Genomic DNA, 19,068 nt, shown 5'->3' on the forward strand with positions numbered 1-19,068 from the left:
TAATAGTGGTATATAGATGGTGGTATGTAATAGTGGTATATAGATGGTGGTGTGTAATAGTGGTATATAGATGGTGGTATGTAATAGTGGTATATAGATGGTGGTATGTAATAGTGGTATGTAGATGGTGGTATGTAATAGTGGTATATAGTTGGTGGTGTGTAATAGTGGTATGTAGATGGTGGTATGTAATAGTGGTATATAGATGGTGGTGTGTAATAGTAGTATATAGATGGTGGTATGTAATAGTGGTATATAGATGGTGGTGTGTAATAGTGGTATATAGATGGTGGTGTGTAATAGTGGTATATAGATGGTGGTATGTAATAGTGGTATATAGATGGTGGTATGTAATAGTGGTATATAGATGGTGGTATGTAATAGTGGTATATAGATGGTGGTGTGTAATAGTGGTGTGTAATAGTGGTATATAGATGGTGGTATGTAATAGTGGTATATAGATGGTGGTATGTAATAGTGGTATATAGATGGTGGTATGTAATAGTGGTATATAGATGGTGGTATGTAATAGTGGTATATAGATGGTGGTGTGTAATAGTGGTATATAGATGGTGGTATGTAATAGTGGTATATAGATGGTGGTATGTAATAGTGGTATATAGATGGTGGTATGTAATAGTAGTATATAGATGGTGGTATGTAATAGTGGTATATAGATGGTGGTATGTAATAGTGGTATATAGATGGTGGTATGTAATAGTGGTATATAGATGGTGGTATATAGTTGGTGGTATGTAATAGTGGTATATAGATGGTGGTATGTAATAGTGGTATATAGATGGTGGTATGTAATAGTGGTATATAGATGGTGGTATGTAATAGTGGTATATAGATGGTGGTGTGTAATAGTGGTGTGTAATAGTGGTATATAGATGGTGGTATGTAATAGTGGTATATAGATGGTGGTATGTAATAGTGGTATATAGATGGTGGTGTGTAATAGTGGTGTGTAATAGTGGTATATAGATGGTGGTATGTAATAGTGGTATATAGATGGTGGTATGTAATAGTGGTATATAGATGGTGGTATGTAATAGTGGTATATAGATGGGGGTGTGTAATAGTGGTATATAGATGGTGGTGTGTAATAGTGGTATATAGATGGTGGTATGTAATAGTGGTATATAGATGGTGGTATGTAATAGTGGTATATAGATGGTGGTATGTAATAGTGGTATATAGATGGGGGTGTGTAATAGTGGTATATAGATGGTGGTGTGTAATAGTGGTATATAGATGGTGGTGTGTAATAGTGGTATATAGATGGTGGTGTGTAATAGTGGTATATAGATGGTGGTATGTAATAGTGGTATATAGATGGTGGTATGTAATAGTGGTATATAGATGGTGGTGTGTAATAGTGGTATATAGATGGTGGTATGTAATAGTGGTATATAGATGGTGGTATGTAATAGTGGTATATAGATGGTGGTGTGTAATAGTGGTATATAGATGGTGGTATGTAATAGTGGTATATAGATGGTGGTATGTAATAGTGGTATATAGATGATGGTGTGTAATAGTGGTGTGTAATAGTGGTATATAGATGGTGGTGTGTAATAGTGGTATATAGATGGTGTGTAATAGTGGTATATAGATGGTGGTGTGTAATAGTGGTATATAGATGGTGGTGTGTAATAGTGGTATATAGATGGTGGTGTGTAATAGTGGTATATAGATGGTGGTGTGTAATAGTGGTATATAGATGATGGTGTGTAATAGTGGTATATAGATGATGGTGTGTAATAGTGGTATATAGATGGTGGTATGTAATAGTGGTATATAGATGGTAGTGTGTAATAGTGGTATATAGATGGTGGTATATAGATGGTGGTGTGTAATAGTGGTATATAGATGGTAGTGTGTAATAGTGGTATATAGATGGTGGTATGTAATAGTGTTATATAGATGGTGGTGTATAATAGTGGTATATAGATGGTAGTGTGTAATAGTGGTATATAGATGGTGGTATGTAATAGTGGTATATAGATGGTGGTATGTAATAGTGGTATATAGATGGTAGTGTGTAATAGTGGTATATAGATGGTGGTATGTAATAGTGGTATATAGATGGTGGTGTGTAATAGTGGTATATAGATGGTGGTATGTAATAGTGGTATATAGATGGTAGTGTGTAATAGTGGTATATAGATGGTGGTATGTAATAGTGGTATATAGATGGTGGTATATAGATGGTGGTGTGTAATAGTGGTATATAGATGGTGGTCTGTAATAGTGGTATATAGATGGTGGTATATAGATGGTGGTGTGTAATAGTGGTATATAGATGGTGGTATATAGATGGTGGTGTGTAATAGTGGTATATAGATGGTGGTGTGTAATAGTGGAATATAGATTGTGTTATGTAATAGTGATGTATAGAGATGGTGGAGTGTAATAGTGGTATATTGATGTTAGTTGGTGGTGTGTAATAGTGGAATATAGATTTTTCTATTCATTATATATTTTTGTCTATGTTTGTTCCTGAGATATCTGATTTAAATCTATGTTAAAATTTGTGGATACATTGAATAAGACTGTGTTGATGAGAGTGAAGAGAAGTGGGCTATTTTTTATTTATTTTTTGTTTGTGTGAGTGTGTGTTTCTTTGGAACAGAAGGAGCGTGCTCTGCGCCTCAAGAAGATATCGGTTTGGAACGTGTTGTGTGTGTCTGTGGATCTTCGAAGCAGGGCGCCTAAGAGTGGGTTTGCTTTAGAAGTAAAAACAAAGGATGTATTCAAATAATTGGATCAAGTGTTTTGTGGGCACTGACTTACCCGCATGGTGGGTGGAGCGAGGACGCCCACTCAATCCATTCCCTTCTCACTTGTTTTTAATGTTTTTTTTTTGAGAGATACCCTGTTAGAGTATTCGTGCCCAAGCCCATGCAGTGTGATAAATGCATAATAGTTGGTAATGTGTCAAGTGTACATACGACTGTAGATCACATCGTATGCCAGCTGAGCCTAAATGATGCACTTGTGGTGGTGAACAAGCACACACATTTTTTTACTCTTCCCGAAATGAATATTGGATCATTCATTAATGAATTTGTTGTTTCCATACCCCGTACAGCAGGTGGCGCGGCAATACACCAATAGGTATAGTCTGCAATAATGAAGAAAGAAGAAGACGTAGGAACCCGCGCGCCGTGAGGAAACAAGTGGATGGGTTGGGGACTGTGAGAGAAAGGAAAGAGACGATAGAGGGTTTTTTTCCAACATAAATGGAGGTTCATCCGTAACGGGAGAGAAGAGCAGCTACAAAAAAATAATACAAGCAAAATGGCGAAAGACCACGAGGTCGAACGCATTGCTAAAAAGCTGGACAAAATGGTGCACAAGAAAAACACGGTAAGTTGGGTTTGCCAGCTAGCGCGGCAGTGGACGCAGGACCAACGCCCCCAGCATCAGAAATCAGGTAGAGGCGAGGCAGTGCAGGAGTACTGTGGTGTTGGTGTGATGCACCTTTGTAGCCATCGAACAATCTGGAAAGCTACTGAAAGGTGTTGGCTATTTGTTGTTCTGAATTTTAAAAAAAACTAGCTGATTGTTCGGTCGATATGAAATGAAAGGGAATTGTTGCACATTGCAACAATGTAGCAGCGTAGGTTGTAATAATGGATAGATATAGAAACATTGTTACATTAACGGGTGATGTGTTTTATGAATGGTGGACCACACATCCCCGGCCACTCGTCTTCTCATACTTAGTCAGGCCCAATCGTTGCTTTTTGACGAGTGAAACTGAATTCTGTCGTTGCTGTATTGTTCGCTACACAGCCCACCCCAGGAAGAAACTGAAGGCCATGGGGGTAGCGTTTGGGGAGGCAGGACTAATCAGTGGGATCATTTGATGTCTGTATGGAGCGGCCCACAACGAATCAACTTCTATTTCACGGAACTAATCACATTATTAACCCTAACCCCTTCAAGCTAATAGTGTAATTAATGCATTTCATATATGCTATTACAAAAACACAAACAATTTGGTTGTGTTTTTGAAGGTCTTCGGTGACATTAAAATACATAGTTTAAATATCACAAGCGTTTTCACGAGTTTATTTTGCCGTAGGAAATGTAAAAACAGTCAAGGGTTCAACACATGACATTCGCGGACTTTCGTCTTAGTTACAACTGTGAAAGAGAAAAGGGTTTGTGTTGGAACGCGACAACTGTGAAAGAGAAAGGGGTTTGTGTTGGAACGCGACAACTGTGAAAGAGAAAGGGTTTGTGTTGGAACGCGACAACTGTGAAAGAGAAAGGGGTTTGTGTTGGAACGCGACAACTGTGAAAGAGAAAGGGGTTTGTGTTGGAACGTGACAACTGTGAAAGAGAAAAGGGTTTGTGCTGGAACGCGACAACTGTGAAAGAGGAAAGGGTTTGTGTTGGAACGCGACAACTGTGAAAGAGGAAAGGGTTTGTGTTGGAACGCGACAACTGTGAAAGAGAAAGGGGTTTGTGTTGGAACGCGACAACTGTGAAAGAGGAAAGGGTTTGTGTTGGAACGCGACAACTGTGAAAGAGGAAAGGGTTTGTGTTGGAACGCGACAACTGTGAAAGAGAAAGGGGTTTGTGTTGGAATGCGACAACTGTGAAAGAGGAAAGGGTTTGTGTTGGAACGCGACAACTGTGAAAGAGAAAGGGGTTTGTGTTGGAATGCGACAACTGTGAAAGAGAAATGGGTTTGTGTTGGAACGCGACAACTGTGAAAGAGAAAGGGTTTGTGTTGGAACGCGACAACTGTGAAAGAGGAAAGGGTTTGTGTTGGAATGCGACAACTGTGAAAGAGAAAGGGGTTTGTGTTGGAATGCGACAACTGTGAAAGAGGAAAGGGTTTGTGTTGGAACGCGACAACTGTGAAAGAGAAAAGGGTTTGTGTTGGAATGCGACAACTGTGAAAGAGAAAGGGGTTTGTGTTGGAATGCGACAACTGTGAAAGAGAAATGGGTTTGTGTTGGAACGCGACAACTGTGAAAGAGAAAGGGTTTGTGTTGGAACGCGACAACTGTGAAAGAGGAAAGGGTTTGTGTTGGAATGCGACAACTGTGAAAGAGAAAGGGTTTGTGTTGGAATGCGACAACTGTGAAAGAGGAAAGGGTTTGTGTTGGAACGCGACAACTGTGAAAGAGAAAAGGGTTTGTTGGAACGCGACAACTGTGAAAGAGAAAAAAGGGTTTGTGTTGTAACGCGACAACTGTGAAAGAGAAAAAAGGGTTTGTGTTGTAACGCGACAACTGTGAAAGAGAGAAAAGGGTTTGTGTTGGAACGCGACAACTGTGAAAGAGGAAAGGGTTTGTGTTGGAACGCGACAACTGTGAAAGAGAAAAAAGGGTTTGTGTTGGAACGCGACAACTGTGAAAGAGAAAAAAGGGTTTGTGTTGGAACGCGACAACTGTGAAAGAGAAAAGTGTTTGTGTTGGAACGCGACAACTGTGAAAGAGAAAAAAGGGTTTGTGTTGTAACGCGACAACTGTGAAAGAGAGAAAAGGGTTTGTGTTGGAACGCGACAACTGTGAAAGAGGAAAGGGTTTGTGTTGGAACGCGACAACTGTGAAAGAGAAAAAAGGGTTTGTGTTGGAACGCGACAACTGTGAAAGAGAAAAAAGGGTTTGTGTTGGAACGCGACAACTGTGAAAGAGAAAAGTGTTTGTGTTGGAACGCGACAACTCTGAAAGAGAAAAGGGTTTGTGTTGGAACGCGACAACTGTGAAAGAGGAAAGGGTTTGTGTTGGAACGCGACAACTGCTTCCTTCTATAACGACACTAAACAAAACGACCGACCACAAAGACCCGCGGTCAGCAAGACGCCCTGTCAGATGATAAAACACATCAGTAGCCTAAACATCATTATAAGCGTGTCACTGTGACCGCAGTCAAAAATAGTCCGTTATCTGTTGGAGCATAAACAACGAAAGCTTGTGCTTTGCTGATTCTGCTTGAGCCTGGCTCTCAGTGCTGATAATCGGACAAAAACATTCCGTTCTTCTCTCCTGTCTCAAGGTTTCTTCTGAGAGGGGGGGGGGCATGGGCACCACCAAAACCATAAGACTACTTGGATTTGGTGGTCTGATAGAGGCTACATACCATGTAGAGATTTATAATGTCAATGGATCATTACAATAGAATGGCCCGCCATGTTTTTCATTAACAATTAGTGATTACATAATTATGCATTGTTTGCTTCCCCATAGGTCATCAACTCACCCTTTCTCCCCCATCGTCATCATCCCCTTCATTTATTTCATTTTGTTTATATGTGTAAAGTTTGTTTCGGTTCAGTTTCGAGGCAATTATACGGTCTGGTTATCAACTCTACCATCTACTGGTTATTATCTATCCTAATGCCTTAATCCTAGTTATATGTTCACACCTACCTCAATTACCTCGTACCCCTGTGCATCAACTCAGAAGTGATACTTCCTGTATAAAGCCATGTTGTTACCTCGTACCCCTGCACATTGACTCAGTACTGGTACAGCGTGTATAAAACCATGTTATTACCTCGTACCCCTGCACATCGACTCAGTACTGGTACCCTGTGTATAAAGCCATGTTGTTACCTCGTACCCCTGCACATCGACTCAGTACTGGTACAGTGTGTATAAAGCCATGTTATTACCTCGTACCCCTGCACATCGACTCAGTACTGGTACACTGTGTATAAAGCCATGTTGTTACCTCGTACCCCTGCACATCGACTCAGTACTGGTACAGTGTGTATAAAGCCATGTTATTACCTCGTACCCCTGCACATCGACTCAGTACTGGTACCCTGTGTATAAAGCCATGTTGTTACCTCGTACCCCTGCACATCGACTCAGTACTGGTACAGTGTGTATAAAGCCATGTTATTACCTCGTACCCCTGCACATCGACTCAGTACTGGTACTGCATTTATAAAACCATGTTATTACCTCGTACCCCTGCACATTGACTTAGTACTGGTACAGTGTGTATAAAACCATGTAATTACCTCGTACCCCTGCACATCGACTCAGTACTGGTACAGTGTGTATAAAACCATGTTATTACCTCGTACCCCTGCACATCGACTCAGTACTGGTACAGCGTTTATAAAACCATGTTATTACCTCGTACCCCTGCACATCGACTCAGTACTGGTACAGTGTGTATAAAGCCATGTTATTACCTCGTACCCCTGCACATCGACTCAGTACTGGTACAGCGTGTATAAAACCATGTTATTACCTCGTACCCCTGCACATTGACTCAGTACTGGTACAGTGTGTATAAAGCCATGTTATTACCTCGTACCCCTGAACATTGACTCAGTACTGGTACAGCGTGTTTAAAACCATGTTATTACCTCGTACCCCTGCACATTGACTCAGTACTGGTACAGTGTGTATAAAGCCTCGTACCTGTATAAGGCCATGTTATTACCTCGTACCCCTGCACATTGGGGCGGCAGGTAGCCTAGTGTTTAGGGCGTTGGGACAGTTGCTGGATCGAATCCCTGAGCTGACAAGGTAAAAATCTGCCGTTCAGCCACTGAACAACAAGTTAACCCGCTGTTTTTTAGGCCGTCATTGAAAATAATAATTTGTTCTCAACTGACTTCCCTGGAAAAATAAAGGTTTGACTCAGTACTGATATCCTGTGTATTGACTCGGTACTGGTACTCTGTGTATACAGCCAAGTTACCATTGACTCGGTACTGGTACCCTGTGTATATAGCCAAGTTATCATTGACTCAGTACTGGTACTCTGTGTATACAGCCTCGTACCCCTGCACATCGACTCAGTACTGGTACTCTGTGTATATGGCCTCGTACCCCTGCACATCGACTAAGGTTGCAAGAATGGGTCCCCCGAGCTGACATGGTCAAAATCTGTCATTCTGCCCCTGAACAAGGCAGTTAACCCACCGTTCCTAGGCCGTCATTGTAAATGAGAATGTGTTCTTAACTGAATTGTCTAGTTAAATAAAGATTAAATAAAGGTGTAAAAAAAAATAATCGGCCAAATCTAAAAATTTGTCCAAAAATACCGATGTCCGATTGTTATGAAAACTTGAAATCGGCCCTAATTAAATCAGCCATTCCGATCAATCGGTCGACCTCTAATATGTAGCCTATATGATGATGCTGTCTGGCCGAAAATAGTATGACATGTCATGCTCTTAGTCGAGACAGAATCAGATTCATGGGCTGGCTACACATACTAAGACAGAGGGGCGCTGTTTTGCTTTGTCTGAGATTCATGTATCTTTCTCTCTGCTTCGCGTCTTGGTCAAATAGATGTCAATATTTTATTTGGATGGGCAAGGAGGTACGGTAGAGCGGGACAGGCTCCCCAAGGAGGTACGGTAGAGCAGGACAGGACCTCCAAGGAGGTACGGTAGAGCAGGACAGGACCTCCAAGGAGGTACGGTAGAGCAGGACAGGACCTCCAAGGAGGTACGGTAGAGCGGGACAGGACCTCCAAGGAGGTACGGTAGAGCGGGACAGGCCCTCCAAGGAGGTACGGTAGAGAGGGACAGGCCCTCCAAGGAGGTACGGTAGAGCAGGACAGGCCCTCCAAGGAGGTACGGTAGAGCGGGACAGGCCCTCCAAGGAGGTACGATAGAGCGGGACAGGCCCTCCAAGGAGGTACGCTGGAGCGGGACTGGCCCTCCAAGGAGGTACGGTAGAGCGGGGCAGGCCCTCCAAGGAGGTACGGTAGAGCAGGACAGGCCCTCCAAGGAGGTACGCTGGAGTGGGACAGGCCCTCCAAGGAGGTACGGTAGAGCAGCCCCTCCAAGGAGGTACGATAGAGCGGGACAGGCCCTCCAAGGAGGTACGGTAGAGTGGGACAGGCCCTCCAAGGAGGTACGGTAGAGCAGGCCCTCAAAGGAGGCACGGTAGAGCGGGACAGGCCCTCCAAGGCCGGCACATAAAGGCTGCCCTGTGTACAAGCTAACCTTGAGCCTGGATATTTTTTTATCAGGCCACTACCTCTTCTGTCAACCCCTGCCTGGAGGCGAAACCAGAATAATTTACCTAGAGATAAACCTCATAAATCCATACACATTCAGTCCTGCCTCATGGATGACCTGCTGTTACCGCTGACTGTTAACCAGACCAAATTAAGCCCCACCCGCCTTAAAAAATATACATTTTTCCCGTATTGGGGAGGCCTGCACAATTTAATAAATAAAAAAAATCATAGTTTCTAGCCTAATATTGTGTTGGAATATGCATACTGCTTGCTCACTAAAAATAGATTTACATTATTGTAGACGCCATCCATTCAATTCAACAGGTGTCAACATTTAGCTGTCTTTTTTCTTCACAGGACGGTGCCATATATCTGCTGAGGGAGTTGAAGATCATTAACATGTCTCTGGAGACTCTACAGGTAGACCTAAGCTTGTTCTCCTCTTGCTGTAGGCCTCTGTCTGAAGAAAATAATATTCTATTACTATGATCAGTACAGTGTCTAGTATTGTCTCAATGCCGGTGTCAGCCCACCAGGATCCGTGAACGCTGTGAGAAACTGTAATGATGAAGCTAAAACACGATGTGTTTGTCAGTCCACCAGGATCGGTATGTCAGTGAACGCTGTGAGGAAGCAGAGTTCAGAGGAAGAGGTCCAGACCCTGGCCAAGTCACTCATCAAGTCCTGGAAGAAACTACTGGGTAAGTCTGTCCTGCAGGTCTGCCTCACATCTCATACGACTGGGTCTGTCTGTAGGTCTGCCTCACATCTCATACGACTGGGTCTGTCTGTAGGTCTGCCTCACATCTCATACGACTGGGTCTGTCTGTAGGTCTGCCTCACATCTCATACGACTCGGTCTGTCTGTAGGTCTGCCTCACATCTCATAGGACTCTGTCTGTCTGTAGGTCTGCCTCACATCTCATATGACTCGGTCTGTCTGTAGGTCTGCCTCACATCTCATACGACTCGGTCTGTCTGTAGGTCTGCCTCACATCTCATAGGACTCTGTCTGTCTGTAGGTCTGCCTCACATCTCACATGACTCGGTCTGTCTGTAGGTCTGCCTCATACCTGTGAAACATGGTGTCTGTCTGTAGGTCTGCCTCATACCTGTGAAACATGGTGTCTGTCTGTAGGTCTGCCTCATACCTGTGAAACATGGTGTCTGTCTGTAGGTCTGCCTCATACCTGTGAAACATGGTGTCTGTCTGTAGGTCTGCCTCATACCTGTGAAACATGGTGTCTGTCTGTAGGTCTGCCTCCCATCTCATACGACTGGGTCTGTGTAGGTCTGCCTCACATCTCATACGACTCGGTCTGTCTGTAGGTCTGCCTCACATCTCATAGGACTCGGTCTGTCTGAAGGTCTGCCTCACATCTCATACGACTCGGTCTGTCTGTAGGTCTGCCTCCCATCTCATACGACTGGGTCTGTGTAGGTCTGCCTCACATCTCATATGCCTGTCTGTCTGTAGGTCTGCCTCACATCTCATACGACTCGGTCTGTCTGTAGGTCTGCCTCCCATCTCATACGACTGGGTCTGTGTAGGTCTGCATCACATCTCATACGACTCGGTCTGTCTGTAGGTCTGCCTCACATCTCATAGGACTCGGTCTGTCTGAAGGTCTGCCTCACATCTCATACGACTCGGTCTGTCTGTAGGTCTGCCTCCCATCTCATACGACTGGGTCTGTGTAGGTCTGCCTCACATCTCATATGACTGTCTGTCTGTAGGTCTGCCTCACATCTCATACGACTGGGTCTGTCTGTAGGTCTGCCTCACATCTCATACGACTGGGTCTGTCTGTAGGTCTGCCTCACATCTCATACGACTGGGTCTGTCTGTAGGTCTGCCTCACATCTCATATGACTCTGTCTGTCTGTAGGTCTGCCTCACATCTCATACGACTGGGTCTGTCTGTAGGTCTGCCTCACATCTCATACGACTGGGTCTGTCTGTAGGTCTGCCTCACATCTCATACGACTGGGTCTGTCTGTAGGTCTGCCTCACATCTCATATGACTCTGTCTGTCTGTAGGTCTGCCTCACATCTCATACGACTCGGTCTGTCTGTAGGTCTGCTGCATACCTGTGAAACATGGTGTCTATCTGTCGGTCTGCCTCATACCTGTGAAACATGGTGTCTGTCTGTCGGTCTGCCTCATACCTGTGAAACATGGTGTCTGTCTGTAGGTCTGCCTCATACCTGTGAAACATGGTGTCTGTCTGTAGGTCTGCCTCATACCTGTGAAACATGATGTCTGTCTGTCGGTCTGCCTCATACCTGTGAAACATGGTGTCTATCTGTCGGTCTGCCTCATACCTGTGAAACATGGTGTCTGTCTGTCGGTCTGCCTCATACCTGTGAAACATGGTGTCTGTCTGTAGGTCTGCCTCATACCTGTGAAACATGGTGTCTGTCTGTAGGTCTGCCTCATACCTGTGAAACATGGTGTCTGTCTGTAGGTCTGCCTCATACCTGTGAAACATGGTGTCTGTCTGTCGGTCTGCCTCATACCTGTGAAACATGGTGTCTGTCTGTAGGTCTGCCTCATACCTGTGAAACATGGTGTCTGTCTGTAGGTCTGCCTCATACCTGTGAAACATGGTGTCTGTCTGTAGGTCTGCCTCATACCTGTGAAACATGGTGTCTGTCTGTAGGTCTGCCTCATACCTGTGAAACATGGTGTCTGTCTGTAGGTCTGCCTCCCATCTCATACGACTGGGTCTGTGTAGGTCTGCCTCACATCTCTTACGACTCGGTCTGTCTGTAGGTCTGCCTCACATCTCATAGGACTCGGTCTGTCTGAAGGTCTGCCTCACATCTCATACGACTCGGTCTGTCTGTAGGTCTGCCTCCCATCTCATACGACTGGGTCTGTGTAGGTCTGCCTCACATCTCATATGACTGTCTGTCTGTAGGTCTGCCTCACATCTCATAGGACTCTGTCTGTCTGTAGGTCTGCCTCACATCTCACATGACTCGGTCTGTCTGTAGGTCTGCCTCATACCTGTGAAACATGGTGTCTGTCTGTAGGTCTGCCTCATACCTGTGAAACATGGTGTCTGTCTGTAGGTCTGCCTCATACCTGTGAAACATGGTGTCTGTCTGTAGGTCTGCCTCATACCTGTGAAACATGGTGTCTGTCTGTAGGTCTGCCTCATACCTGTGAAACATGGTGTCTGTCTGTAGGTCTGCCTCCCATCTCATACGACTGGGTCTGTGTAGGTCTGCCTCACATCTCATACGACTCGGTCTGTCTGTAGGTCTGCCTCACATCTCATAGGACTCGGTCTGTCTGAAGGTCTGCCTCACATCTCATACGACTCGGTCTGTCTGTAGGTCTGCCTCCCATCTCATACGACTGGGTCTGTGTAGGTCTGCCTCACATCTCATATGCCTGTCTGTCTGTAGGTCTGCCTCACATCTCATACGACTCGGTCTGTCTGTAGGTCTGCCTCCCATCTCATACGACTGGGTCTGTGTAGGTCTGCATCACATCTCATACGACTCGGTCTGTCTGTAGGTCTGCCTCACATCTCATAGGACTCGGTCTGTCTGAAGGTCTGCCTCACATCTCATACGACTCGGTCTGTCTGTAGGTCTGCCTCCCATCTCATACGACTGGGTCTGTGTAGGTCTGCCTCACATCTCATATGACTGTCTGTCTGTAGGTCTGCCTCACATCTCATACGACTGGGTCTGTCTGTAGGTCTGCCTCACATCTCATACGACTGGGTCTGTCTGTAGGTCTGCCTCACATCTCATACGACTGGGTCTGTCTGTAGGTCTGCCTCACATCTCATATGACTCTGTCTGTCTGTAGGTCTGCCTCACATCTCATACGACTCGGTCTGTCTGTAGGTCTGCTGCATACCTGTGAAACATGGTGTCTATCTGTCGGTCTGCCTCATACCTGTGAAACATGGTGTCTGTCTGTCGGTCTGCCTCATACCTGTGAAACATGGTGTCTGTCTGTAGGTCTGCCTCATACCTGTGAAACATGGTGTCTGTCTGTAGGTCTGCCTCATACCTGTGAAACATGATGTCTGTCTGTCGGTCTGCCTCATACCTGTGAAACATGGTGTCTATCTGTCGGTCTGCCTCATACCTGTGAAACATGGTGTCTGTCTGTCGGTCTGCCTCATACCTGTGAAACATGGTGTCTGTCTGTAGGTCTGCCTCATACCTGTGAAACATGGTGTCTGTCTGTAGGTCTGCCTCATACCTGTGAAACATGGTGTCTGTCTGTAGGTCTGCCTCATACCTGTGAAACATGGTGTCTGTCTGTCGGTCTGCCTCATACCTGTGAAACATGGTGTCTGTCTGTAGGTCTGCCTCATACCTGTGAAACATGGTGTCTGTCTGTAGGTCTGCCTCATACCTGTGAAACATGGTGTCTGTCTGTAGGTCTGCCTCATACCTGTGAAACATGGTGTCTGTCTGTAGGTCTGCCTCATACCTGTGAAACATGGTGTCTGTCTGTAGGTCTGCCTCCCATCTCATACGACTGGGTCTGTGTAGGTCTGCCTCACATCTCTTACGACTCGGTCTGTCTGTAGGTCTGCCTCACATCTCATAGGACTCGGTCTGTCTGAAGGTCTGCCTCACATCTCATACGACTCGGTCTGTCTGTAGGTCTGCCTCCCATCTCATACGACTGGGTCTGTGTAGGTCTGCCTCACATCTCATATGACTGTCTGTCTGTAGGTCTGCCTCACATCTCATATGACTCGGTCTGTCTGTAGGTCTGCCTCACATCTCATACGACTCGGTCTGTTGGTAGGTCTGCCTCACATCTCATAGGACTCTGTCTGTCTGTAGGTCTGCCTCACATCTCATATGACTCGGTCTGTCTGTAGGTCTGCCTCATACCTGTGAAACATGGTGTCTGTCTGTAGGTCTGCCTCATACCTGTGAAACATGGTGTCTGTCTGTAGGTCTGCCTCATACCTGTGAAACATGGTGTCTGTCTGTAGGTCTGCCTCATACCTGTGAAACATGGTGTCTGTCTGTAGGTCTGCCTCATACCTGTGAAACATGGTGTCTGTCTGTAGGTCTGCCTCATACCTGTGAAACATGGTGTCTGTCTGTAGGTCTGCCTCCCATCTCATACGACTGGGTCTGTGTAGGTCTGCATCACATCTCATACGACTCGGTCTGTCTGTAGGTCTGCCTCACATCTCATAGGACTCGGTCTGTCTGAAGGTCTGCCTCACATCTCATACGACTCGGTCTGTCTGTAGGTCTGCCTCCCATCTCATACGACTGGGTCTGTGTAGGTCTGCCTCACATCTCATATGACTGTCTGTCTGTAGGTCTGCCTCACATCTCATACGACTCGGTCTGTCTGTAGGTCTGCCTCACATCTCATACGATTGGGTCTGTCTGTAGGTCTGCCTCACATCTCATACGACTCTCTGTCTGTAGGTCTGCCTCACATCTCATACGACTGGGTCTGTCTGTAGGTCTGCCTCACATCTCATACGACTGGGTCTGTCTGTAGGTCTGCCTCACATCTCATACGACTGGGTCTGTCTGTAGGTCTGCCTCACATCTCATACGACTCTGTCTGTCTGTAGGTCTGCCTCACATCTCATACGACTGGGTCTGTCTGTAGGTCTGCCTCACATCTCATACGACTGGGTCTGTCTGTAGGTCTGCCTCACATCTCATACGACTGGGTCTGTCTGTAGGTCTGCCTCACATCTCATATGACTCTGTCTGTCTGTAGGTCTGCCTCACATCTCATACGACTCGGTCTGTCTGTAGGTCTGCTGCATACCTGTGAAACATGGTGTCTATCTGTCGGTCTGCCTCATACCTGTGAAACATGGTGTCTGTCTGTCGGTCTGCCTCATACCTGTGAAACATGGTGTCTGTCTGTAGGTCTGCCTCATACCTGTGAAACATGGTGTCTGTCTGTAGGTCTGCCTCATACCTGTGAAACATGATGTCTGTCTGTCGGTCTGCCTCATACCTGTGAAACATGGTGTCTGTCTGTAGGTCTGCCTTATACCTGTGAAACATGGTGTCTGTCTGTAGGTCTGCCTTATACCTGTGAAACATGGTGTCTGTCTGTAGGTCTGCCTCATACCTGTGAAACATGGTGTCTGTCTGTAGGTCTGCCTCATACCTGTGAAACATGATGTCTGTCTGTCGGTCTGCCTCATACCTGTGAAACATGGTGTCTGTCTGTCGGTCTGCCTCATACCTGTGAAACATGGTGTCTGTCTGTAGGTCTGCCTCATACCTGTGAAACATGGTGTCTGTCTGTAGGTCTGCCTCATACCTGTGAAACATGGTGTCTGTCTGTAGGTCTGCCTGTACTGGACAGGATGGGATCCTGTCTGATCTAGAGAGACCGGGACGGATACCTATTATAATAGAGTAATACAACCACTATAGTGGAAGAAGTCCAAACAGGAAGCATGTGTCTAAAGGCAGTGAACTTGATTAGAAAATCAGACCTCTCCGGAATGGAAATGTATGTCTCTCCCTTCAGCAAAATATATTTGACCTCAATCCTCTCTGAACGCATGAGGGGAAAAAAACGTGACCCTCCCCGATATCCAAAATAGGAATTAAAACATAATTTAATTTGATAGAGCAGTCTGACTGAGCGGTGGTAGGCAGCAGCAGGCTCGTAAACATTCATTCAAACAGCACTTTCGTGCGTTTTGCCAGCAGCTCGTTGTTTTGCGTCAAGCATTGCGCTGTTTATGACTTCAAGCCTATCAACTCCCGAGATGAGGCTGGTGTAACCGATGTGAAATGGCTAGCTAGTTAGCGGGGTGCGCGCTAATAGCGTTTCAAACATCACTCGCTCTGAGACTTGGAGTGGTTGTTCCCCTTGCTCTGCATGGGTAACGCTGCTTCGAGGGTGGCTGTTGTCGTTGTGTTCCTGGTTCGAGCCCAGGTAGGAAGCTATACTGTTACACTGGCAATACTAAAGTGCCTATAAGAACGTCCAATAGTCAAAGGTATATGAAATACAAATGGTATAGAGGGAAATAGTCCTATAATTCCTAGAATAACTACAACCTAAAACTTCTTACCTGGGAATATTGAAGACTCCTGTTAAAAGAAACCACCAGCTTTCATATGTTCTCATGTTCTGAGCAAGGAACTGAAACGTTAGCTTTCTTACATGGCACATATTGCACTTTTACTTTCTTCTCCAACACTTTGTTTTTGCATTATTTAAACCAAATTGAACATGTTTCATTATTTATTTGAGGCTAAATTGATTTTATTGATGTATATTATATTAAGTTAAAATAAGTGTTCATTCAGTAATTGTAATTATTATTACAAATAAAAAATAAAAAAAACGATTGATTAATCGGTATCGGCTTTTTTTGGTCCTCCAATAATCGGTATCGGCGTTGAAAAATCATAATCGGCCGACCTCTAAAATCTATTATAGTAGTAGCAAGCTATCAAAGTTGACCTTCGGTCCTCCTCGTCTTCGCAATCTCATTCTCAAACTGAACAGAACACAGGCTAGTCCGTCTGTAAAATAATGAGTTTTTTGGACTAGGCCTTCCTAGCCTATATGCCGTGGATCATGTGACTGAGACCACTCTAACTAGCCTATATGCCGTGGATCATGTGACTGAGACCACTCTAACTAGCCTATATGCCGTGGATCATGTGACTGAGACCATTCTAACTAGCCTATAGGTGTTGGATCATGTGACTGAGACCACTCTAACTAGCCTATATGCCGTGGATCATGTGACTGAGACCACTCTAACTAGCCTATAGGTTGTGGATCATGTGACTGAGACCACTCTAACTAGCCTATAGGTTGTGGATCGTGTGACTGAGACCACTCTAACTAGCCTATAGGTTGTGGATCATGTGACTGAGACCACTCTAACTAGCCTATATGCCGTGGATCATGTGACTGAGACCACTCTAACTAGCCTATATGCCGTGGATCATGTGACTGAGACCACTCTAACTAGCCTACATGCCGTGGATCATGTGACTGAGACCACTCTAACTAGCCTATATGCTGTGGATCATGTGACTGAGACCACTAACTAGCCTATAGGTGTTAGATCATGTGACTGAGACCACTCTAACTAGCCTATAGGTGTTGGATCATGTGACTGAGACCACTCTAACTAGCCTATAGGTGTTGGATCATGTGACTGAGACCACTCTAACTAGCCTATAGGTTGTGGATCATGTGACTGAGACCACTCTAACTAGCCTATAGGTTGTGGATCATGTGACTGAGACCACTCTAACTAGCCTATAGACTCACTTGATATTGCCCAGTATGAGAATCAGAGATGAAGGGTGGCGTCATGCACATTGATATATAGCCTCATAAGCAACTAAATATAAAAATAAATAATACTAAACCCTCATCTTGACTAACATTTTAAAAAGCAAAAATTTTCCTCCAGGTACCCATTATGTAAATGTTGACCCATCGCCTATATAGATATTAATCAGCTGACTGTGTGTCCCTACAGACGGTTCTGAGGGGAAGGCTGTGGAGGAGAAGAGGAGGGAGGGCTCTCCTCTGAGGTCATCTTCGTCCAAGGACAGTCCTGGATCCAGCGACCGCAGGTGAGACGCCGTGCCAACCCGAGTGTCAGTCATGTAACAAGAGGTAGTTCAGTGAATAACCTTGTCTGAGCACCAAAGACTTGTGTGAGCTCCCTGAACTAATCAAATCAAATGTATTTATAAAGCCCTTCTTACATCAGCTGATATCTCAAAGTGCTGTACAGAAACCCAGCCTAAAACCCCAAACAGCAAGCAATGCAGGTGTAGAAGCATGGTGGCTAGGAAAAACTCCCTAGAAAGGCCAAAACCTAGGAAGAAACGTAGAGAGGAACCACGCTATGAGGGATGGCCAGTCCTCTGCTGGCTGTGCCGGGTGGAGATTATAACAGAACATGGCCAAGATGTTCAAATGTTCATAAATGACCAGCAGGGTCAAATAATAGTAGCCTATAGTTTGTGAATCATACCTAGGCTTTAGCTCAGGGGGCTAATATGTTGCATAGGTGGTTCAATGAACTACAAGTTGGTGATGGGTAATCTAGCTTGAGCCCAAAGGACTTGGGTTGGGTAGGTAGACGACAGGGTTTAACCTGTAGGTAGACGATAGGGTTTAACCTGTAGGTAGACGATAGGGTTTAACCGGTAGGTAGACGACGGGGTTTAACCGGTAGGTAGACGACGGGGTTTAACCGGTAGGTAGACGACGGGGTTTAACCGGTAGGTAGACGACAGGGTTTAACTGGTAGGTAGACGACGGGGTTTAACTGGTAGGTAGACGACGGGGTTTAACCGGTAGGTAGACGACAGGGTTTAACCTGTAGGTAGACGATGAGGGTTTAACCTGTAGGTAGACGATGAGGGTTTAACCTGTAGGTAGACGACAGGGGTTTAACCGGTAGGTAGACGACAGGGTTTAACCGGTAGGTAGACGACAGGGTTTAACTGGTAGGTAGACGACAGGGTTTAACTGGTAGGTAGACGACAGGGTTTAACTGGTAGGTAGACGACAGGGTTTAACTGGTAGGTAGACGACAGGGTTTAACTGGTAGGTAGACGACAGGGTTTAACTGGTAGGTAGACGACAGGGTTTAACTGGTAGGTAGACGACAGGGTTTAACTGGTAGGTAGACGACAGGGTTTCTAACCTGTAGGTAGACGATGAGGGTTTAACCTGTAGGTAGACGACAGGGTTTAACCGGTAGGTAGACGACAGCGTTTAACTGGTAGGTAGACGACAGGGTTTAACTGGTAGGTAGACGACAGGGTTTAACTGGTAGGTAGACGACAGGGTTTAACCGGTAGGTAGACGACAGGGTTTCTAACCTGTAGGTAGACTACAGGGTTTAACCTGTAGGTAGACGACAGGGTTTAACCGGTAGGTAGACGACAGGGTTTCTAACCTGTAGGTAGACTACAGGGTTTCTAACCTGTAGGTAGACGACAGGGTTTCTAACCTTTAGGTAGACGACAGGGTTTAACTGGTAGGTAGACGACAGGGTTTAACTGGTAGGTAGACGACGGGGGGTTTGATACCCAGTCAGAATAAATGGAAGGATCAGGGTGACTCATAA

At 45.3% G+C, this 19,068-nt stretch overlaps 1 protein-coding gene across 33 annotated transcripts in view; it reads left to right on the plus strand.

Moving 5' to 3' along the window:
- Window positions 1-3,143: 3,143 nt before the first annotated feature.
- The window catches only part of LOC110516453 (transcription elongation factor A protein 2-like), a 44,308-nt gene continuing 28,383 nt past the window's right edge, over window positions 3,144-19,068 (plus strand). For all 33 annotated transcript variants that reach the window (XM_036989003.1, XM_036989002.1, XM_036989012.1 and 30 more), the window contains exons 1-4: window positions 3,144-3,375; window positions 9,322-9,384; window positions 9,560-9,665; window positions 17,461-17,557. In XM_036989003.1, the coding sequence (XP_036844898.1) occupies window positions 3,307-3,375; window positions 9,322-9,384; window positions 9,560-9,665; window positions 17,461-17,557 (335 nt within the window). In that variant the 5' untranslated portion in view covers window positions 3,144-3,306. The remainder of the gene's footprint in view (window positions 3,376-9,321; window positions 9,385-9,559; window positions 9,666-17,460; window positions 17,558-19,068) is intronic.

Source organism: Oncorhynchus mykiss, chromosome 9 (assembly GCF_013265735.2).
Source record: "Oncorhynchus mykiss isolate Arlee chromosome 9, USDA_OmykA_1.1, whole genome shotgun sequence".
NCBI lineage: Eukaryota > Metazoa > Chordata > Actinopteri > Salmoniformes > Salmonidae > Oncorhynchus > Oncorhynchus mykiss.